The 8,112-nt window shown below is 39.7% G+C and overlaps 1 protein-coding gene across 2 annotated transcripts in view; it reads right to left on the bottom strand.

Moving 5' to 3' along the window:
- The window catches only part of LOC101856013 (E3 ubiquitin-protein ligase TRIM37), a 70,275-nt gene that overhangs the window by 34,301 nt on the left and 27,862 nt on the right, over positions 1-8,112 (bottom strand). For both annotated transcript variants that reach the window (XM_005095356.3, XM_035968975.1), the window contains exons 2-3: positions 4,369-4,470; positions 604-644 (exon numbers count right to left, since the gene is read on the bottom strand). In XM_005095356.3, the coding sequence (XP_005095413.1) occupies positions 604-644; positions 4,369-4,470 (143 nt within the window). The remainder of the gene's footprint in view (positions 1-603; positions 645-4,368; positions 4,471-8,112) is intronic.

Below are 8,112 nucleotides of genomic sequence, written 5' to 3'. Positions count from 1 at the left end.
GCTTCTTCTTACTGCTGTCTTTCAGCCACACCCCTGATCTTCTGGTAGGAAAGATCTACACCTAGCCTTCTCGGACAAGGGCGAAAAATCTCGGAGGTCCCGTGTGCAAGTTGTGCACGTTAAAGATCCCTTGGTGGTCTAAAATCGGTAAGAGTAGGCTTCGGCCGCCACCCGGGCAAAATTCAAAATTTCCTACCAACTGAAAAAAGTTTAGTGTGTTCGCGCGCTCATATGACCTTATGCAGTTGCGAGCGCCGTAAAACACTTACAAAAACAAAAAACAAAACAAAAATAGACATATATATAATTTTTTAGCCTTCGTAGCCAGTTCTTTCTCCGTCACATTATCTTTTCAATGTGAGGATTAGATTAGACAGTAACTTTTTATTTACAGTTCGATCCTCGCATCGAAAAGATATGTGATGGAGAAAGATCAGCGTTCATGGAAAAGCTAAAAAAAAAAAGTTGATTTTTTTAGACAAGTGTGACATAGTGGCATACTGGTTTCCTGATCTGAACCATCGAACTACTGATTCTATGAGCATTGGTCTGGCACATAAGTGCATTTCCCGAAGCCCCGTACTAAACCACTAGGTATCCTACCTGCAGTGCGGGCACTGGGATCTCTGCTCTGTAAGCCATCTCTGAAACCGACACAAAAGCAAGAGGACATAATTTAAGTTTTCGGTTAAACGGTTGAGAAACGGTTCTTTTAGGTACCTATGGGTCATAACCTTTTCACTGCCAGGTCTGCTGTAAAATGCTATCAAATGAGTTTATACACCTTTGAGCGAGGCAAAGAATGGGTTAAAAGTACAATAAAATTATTAATGAAAGGTACAACTGCAGACAAAATCTTTCTCTCCTTTCTATTTACTGTCCTCTTCCTCTTCAAAAACATAATGAAACAACTCAGACAAAAGGAAGAAAGCATTACAAACATACAAATGAAACTAAAGTCTACATACCAAATATGACATCACGACAACTTCTGCTACCCATATCACAAATAAGAGCCTGGTCCTTATAAAAAAAACAACTACTTTTAGATTCCACAACCAGAGAGTCCAGTGCTCTCCTGCCCCTGCCCCCAACCCCTTTCTTTTCATCGTAATCCTCACACCCTTTTACTCAACATAATCAGAGATGGGCACTTTGTCGGATACAAAGAAAGTCAGAAAAGTCAATCGACTTTTTTCAAAGCACATCATTAAAAAATATTTCTTGATTGAGCACTAAAGCAAGGAGTAGGAGGAAAGGAGGAGTAGGAGGAGGAGGAGGAGAAGGAGGGAGGAGGAGAGTCTTGCTGAATGACAAATAATAATAATAATAATAATAATGAAGATCATTTCTATAGCGCCCACTCCCGTGTAAACACAGCTCTAGGCGCTTTATATTAATGCATGTACGAACAATATTCACGCACGCGACACACACACACACACACACACACACACACACACACACACACACACACACACACACACAATTTCACACACTCATACACACACACACACACACACACACACACACACGATATACACATACACATACACAAACACACTCCCTAATACATAACATGCACACATGTGCCTACACATGTACGCCAAACACACACACATACACACACACACACACACACACACACGCGCGCGCGCGCACACACACACACACACACACACATCTACTTGCTTATCATACGCACACGCTTACACATCGTCACGAAATGAGCATAAAATAATATACACAATGCAATTCACAAAATACATCACTGGATACATAGTCATTTACATAAATTTGTACTGAACACGAATCTACTGACATAAAAAGGATGTCATTAAATGTGTCTTTTAAGATTTTTAAAATTTAGACTCAGATGTTGTATGTCTCAAGGGTTGGGGAAGAGAGTTCCAAACTCACGGAGCAAGGTGGGCGAACGATCTTTCTGCTAATTTTTTACCCCCTTTTCTAGGAACTCTTAAAAGATACTGATCGCCTGATCTTAGTGATCTAGATGGAACATAAATATGGATGAGATCACTAAGATATGACGGAGCTTTGTTATTGATCCATTTATGACATAATATTGCAATTTTATATGACATTCTAGCTGACACGGGAAGCCAATGCAATGTTCTTAACATGGGAGTAATGTGGTCCCTCTTCTTTTTCTTTAGTACAAGCCTAGCAGCATTATTTTGAAAACGTAACTCGTGAAGAGTGGTATTTGGTAAGTCAGCTAGTAAAGCATTGCAATAATCGATGCGTGAAAACAAGAAAGGTGACACGAGCGTTTTCAACGAGTGTTCATTCAAAAACATAGACATATGACCAATTCTACGCAATTCACAAAATAAAATGGTAAACAAATAATTATTATGATGTTCCACTGACGATTTGGAATGAAAATACACTCCCAGATTTTTTGCTTTATTAGTAAAATACGGTTTTTCATTTTCAGTACAAATATGATCAATGTCTACGGGGATATGGCTTTTCTTTGGGTTACATAAAAGAATTTCAGTTTTATTTTCATTAAGCAGGAGCTTATTATCAACCATCCACTTTTTGATGTCATCAATGCACAGACCCATGGTAGTAACCAAAGTTTTAACATCTGATGATGGAACAGATTTATATAACTGTGTATCGTCAGCGTACATGTGATAATTCATATTGTGCTTTCTAATCACAGCTCCAAGCGGCTGAGTATATAACGTATACAAGATTGGGCCCAATACTGAACTATGAGGCACTCTAAAGTCTAGCTTAAAAAATTGACGAAAGAGAATCGTGCACAACCACAGATTGTGTACGGCCAATCAGGTAGGACCTGAACCAGTCAAGAACCCTGCCAGATAGGCCAAACGTGTTGAACAATCGTTCAATAAGAATAGTGTGATCTATAGTGTCAAAGGCAGCACTAAGATCAAGAAGAGAAAGAATTGATATTTTGTTCTCATCCGCCTCACACAAGAGGTCGTTATATATTTTCAATAGCGCAGTTCTGTGTTATGAAATTGCCGATATGCAGATTGATATAACTCCTATAAATTGTTTTCTTTTAAATGATTCTTCAATTGAACCAAAACAACTTTCTCCAAGATTTTTGATAAAAAGGGAAGGTTGGAGACAGGTCTGAAATTCTTGAGCTCCTCCGAGGAAACATTTGATTTTATGAGAAGGGGAATAACTAAAGCATGCTTAAAGAGTGATGGTACTACTCCAGACTGAAGAGACTCATTAATGATGGAAGTTATAAATCCAATGACACTATCAAGATGTGTGATGAGCAGTGGTGTTGGAATGGGATCAAGACTACATGTTTTATGGGGTGATGACATTATGATTGATCTTACATCTTCTTGTGTTACACGTACAAATTCAATAAAGATTACCCCAGAAAAAGTTTCAAAACATGGTAGTTTATGGGTAGTCATGTCAATCTATTTTCCTAATTGTGGATATCTTGTCTCTAAAGTATTGACCAAAAACATCAGGAAGGTCACTTTTAGGTACATTCGTGGGAAACTTGTTGTGGGCCGGATCTTTCTCATCAGACAACTGATTTGTTATACAAAATAAAGCTTTAGAGGTGGTACATTCATTAATTTTTCCGTTATAATACAAACATTTGGTAGATGTTATTAACGATTTCACCATGTTGTTACAGTGTCTATAAATGTCCTCATGAATTTTCAGCTTTGTTGATCTCCAGCGTCTTTCAGCTCGTCTACGTTCCATTTTAGATTGTTTAATTTCCAAAGTCATCCACGGGGCAGAAGGTCGATCAGTCACTGTTCTGGATTTGACTGGTGAATGTTTGTTTAGTAGTTCACACATCTTGATGTTGAAAATGTCTACCTTCTCGGAGGTTGAACCGTCTATGAATTTCAGAAGCTGGTGAATGTCAGCTCCAAACTTTTCATTATCAATGTCCATTTTCCGGGTTATTATTTCGCGGTGTCTCAGTTTGGGCTTCCCTATACGAGTTATTTCAAAGGACACCACGTAGTGATCCGAAATGCATTTGTTCTTTACTTGAATTTCACCGATTTTATTGACATTGCTTGTAATCACCCAATCTAATGTGTGTTTTTTAATGTGAGTGGGGACATCAATGTATTGATAGAGACCACGAGTCTCTATAATAGATTTGATAGATTTAACATTAGTGTCTAGGGTATCTTCAAAATGTAAATTAAAGAAGGAGATATCCAAATAGACAAAGTGGATGTTCGTAACACATGGCCAAAATAATTATAAAGAAGTGCGATAAGATTCCGGATGATATGATTTAATAACATTATAATGAAGGAGGAGGAGGAGGAGGAGGAGGAGGAGGAGGAGGAGGAGAACAAAACTCACCCGAATGCAGGGGAAACAGCAGAGCTTGGAGCAGTGAGGGCACAGGCGGGCGTCTCGAAGCTTCTCCATGCAGATGACGCATCGGAACACCTCGGCCATTCTCTGAAACACACACACCAAGTTGTTTGTTGTTGTAGTTGTTGTTGCTGTTTTCTTTTTTCGTTTTGTTTTAGTAAAGGTTTTACGGCGCTCGCAACTGCATAAGGTTATAAGAGCGCCAGAAGATTAGAGGTGTTACACGAGAGTAACAAACATAAAACAGAAGGAGGGGAGATAAGGAGGATAGGTGTTTGATAATGATAGGAAAGAAGGAGAAAACCACACCAGAGCACCTGCCAACCACCCACGTTGTTGTTGTTGTTTGGAGGGGGGGGGGATAAGAAAATACAGTTTCAGTTTTTAATATGAGCTTACGACACTTGCGACACAATTAAATCATGTAAGTGTCGAAGATTAGAGTTGTTACAAAAGAGTTTGTTTGTTCGTTTGGGTAAAGAGAAGCATATCGGCACAGTAATGGCCATCAAGCGTTCGAAAAAAAAACTAAGACAGGCTGAAACAACAGATGGAAAGAAAAGAAGTAGGACCTACCAGTGGGAAAGAAAAGAAGTAGGACCTACCAGTGGCACCCTCCAATCACCCACTTTACAAGAGAGTAACAAACACAAAGAAAAAGTTTTAGTTTTTAGTAAAAGTTTTACGACACTTGCAACACAATAAGATCATATAAGCGCCGAAGATCTGAAGTGACACAAGACGAGTGACCTACACAGGAAAGAAAGAAGAGAAAGACGGACGATAGATGTTTGATAGGAAAGGAGGAGCAAAGTGCAAACACACCAGAGCACCCGCCATTACCACCCACAAGCCAAATTTTATATCCCAAGCGGAGACAACTGCAGACTTGATGGTAGCGCCCTCCAACCACCCGTTAATCCTTATGGTTTAAACTGATTAAGGCTTGGGGGGGGGGGGGTAATAATTAAGAACCAGCCTATTTTCGTAGTCAAAGTCAAAGGTGGCCTCTTAGATGGATGGATGAATCAACAAAAAATCAATTAATGACGGTGCAATCTATTTGTGTGTTTGCGTAGCCATTGCTTTACCCTAGAATTACAAAGTTCTATCTTTTCAGTACCCAGCTTTGAAAATTTTAACGTAATTTTTGGAAAGGAGGAGCAAACACACCAGAGCACCCGCCATTACCACCCACCAGCCAAATTTTATATCCCAAGCGTAGACAACTGCAGACTTGATGGAAACTTGAATTTCACATGTCAAGATTTTCAAATGCAATTCTTTGAATCGTGAATCGACTCCGAATAATCTTGCGATGTTGATAGAACAAACATATTATTTGGTTTCTAACTTCCTGGTCTTAGTAACTCAAAACATCCAAAAATGTCAGATAGAACTTAGTTATTCTAAGGTAGAGAGTAGTGCACATGGCGTATAAAACTGGGGACAGGACACACCCGTGAGGCGCACCTTCAACATTTCTATTCCATTTGTAAGCATATTGAAAAGCTTTCATGAGCCTTCCTCAAGGCATTGCATATGATTATTTTCTCTAAGCACTTTAATTATGCGATGAATGTCAAGCAAACAGGCCGAAAAGGCTTTAGAGACAACGAGCGAGACTTTTGGGATATACACAATTTCCGCTGCCTTCCATAAGGATGGAATTATAGTTTGCGAAAGTAAAGACTTGTTGAATAGGAAGGTAAATATTGGAGAACGCTGATCAAAACGCTCCCTCAGATAAACTAAATAGTGAACACAAAAAAGTGATTCAAAAGCACTTTAGGGTACCGGTATAGATAATTTTCTTTTAATTCCCCCTATTTCTGTAAGTTGAGAAGACTGCAGTCATCAAAAATGATTTCCTACATTACTTTGTTTATTTGACCTAGGGATTATTAAATTTTTAAATTTTTAAATAAAAAATATGGGCCCCAAAGGTGCCATCGGCACCTCAACGTGATAATTAGCTGAGACCAGAGCAGCTTCTTTACTACCAATCTTTTTTTTTTTTAAATACCACCCTATAATGTGTTCGATCCGACTCGTTTCTCCTTTAAAAGAATACCAATTCTCTCAAACATTAAATTGAAATCTGAAGTATTTGACAGATAGATAATAAGGGTGAAATGATTATTTTTCATTTCAAAAAGCCTCTTATGATTAAAATTTGACAAAGGGGTTAAAATCTAAAAGTCACACATCGGTACGCCGCTTGATCCCCACGTGCAATCAGCACAGCAGTGTATCTCGTGCACACCGAGTACATAAGCCAGCTTGCAAAATGCTGTTGCAGGCATTGGTGAGGGCTTGCTGCAGCTGTACAATGGTTCTGGGGCCGGGATTCAAGTCACGAACAAAACAGCCAATCCTGTCACACAGGCGGTCAACTGAGTGGATCAAATCTGGTAAAAGAGCAGGCCATGGATCCATTACAGTACAAACGTTTTTCATGACATAAAAAAACTAGGATAGGAGTGGAGTGCATGGTGCGTGGGCGCATCGCCCAGCTGGAATGTCAAGGACTGATTGTGTAGTTGAACAAATGGTATGCAGCGCGCATGTGGTCTCCTGTTCACTTTTTTTTTCTCCCAACGTGGCGTTCAACTCGGAATCGGTACTCATCCGAGAAGGTGACGGTGTTCCACTGCTCTGAATCCATCGGTTGAGTAGCTCAGCTGCATCCGGGCCATCCAGCCTGACGGTATCTTGGCTGTAAACACAGCCCGTGTGTAGGCATCCTAGCAATAATCTTCAATTCCTTCAGTTTGCGATGTCCAGTACGGTGGCTGACAGGCCTTCCTTCAGTCAGCGATGTCCTGTACGGTGGCTGACAGGTAAAAGTCCAGGAAACTGTCTTCCGGTATGAGCAGCTGTCCTGAAATAATTTCGCAGGTGCACTGTACTGATGTATCGGTCTTGAGCTGGAGGAGTTCCTACCCTTGGACGACCAGTTCTAGGTCAGTCTTGAAAAGGCCCAGTTACAACGTACCGTTGCCTCAGTCGGCTAACAGTTCTTTTGCTGAGGTTGGATGTCCTCGCAATAACAGCTGCTCGGGCCATGCCGATGGCTTGATTCCTTTCATCTTGATTTAAACGTACCATCTTTTTAGGGTGAAAATGAACAAATGTTGATGAAGCTCTACGTAAACACAGGCCTAAACTTCATTTAAAAAAACCCAGAGCGAACATATCTGCCACGTGATTGATTGTTAAAAAAAAAGAAGAATTATCACTGTTTTTAACGTAGGTGCTGTGAACACTAATTGAAACTCCAAAATGTTATTATAACGTGATCTACTTTTTCGAGTACTCTGTACTACTCACGTGAACGGAACGCTTCGGTTTTAGTAAGAGTTTTACGGTACTGGCAACACATTATGTCAAATAAGTGCTGAAGATTAGAGGAAAATATAAGGTGTTACAAATGAGTAACAGACATAAAACAAAAGTACGGTAGATATTTGATAGGAAAGAAGAAGCAAACCACACCATAGCAACCGCCCCGTAAACACACACACACAAACTAGATTGTATAAACAATCAAAAAGTGGTCCCGTACCTTTCTTTTGATCGTCAGTCTATAACAATCATTGGTCATACTTTAAGAATACAAAACGTTTGTTTGTTTGTTTTTGTAAAGCGTTTTACGGCGCTCGCAACTGCATAAGGTCATATGAGCGCGCGGGACACATCTAATATTTTCAGTTGGTAGGAAATTTT

The sequence above is a fragment of the Aplysia californica genome, unplaced genomic scaffold, assembly GCF_000002075.1.
Source record: "Aplysia californica isolate F4 #8 unplaced genomic scaffold, AplCal3.0 scaffold00102, whole genome shotgun sequence".
Taxonomy (NCBI): Eukaryota; Metazoa; Mollusca; class Gastropoda; order Aplysiida; family Aplysiidae; genus Aplysia; species Aplysia californica.
The sequence above is the reverse complement of the archived record's forward strand: the minus strand, read 5'-3'. Positions and strand labels throughout refer to the sequence as shown.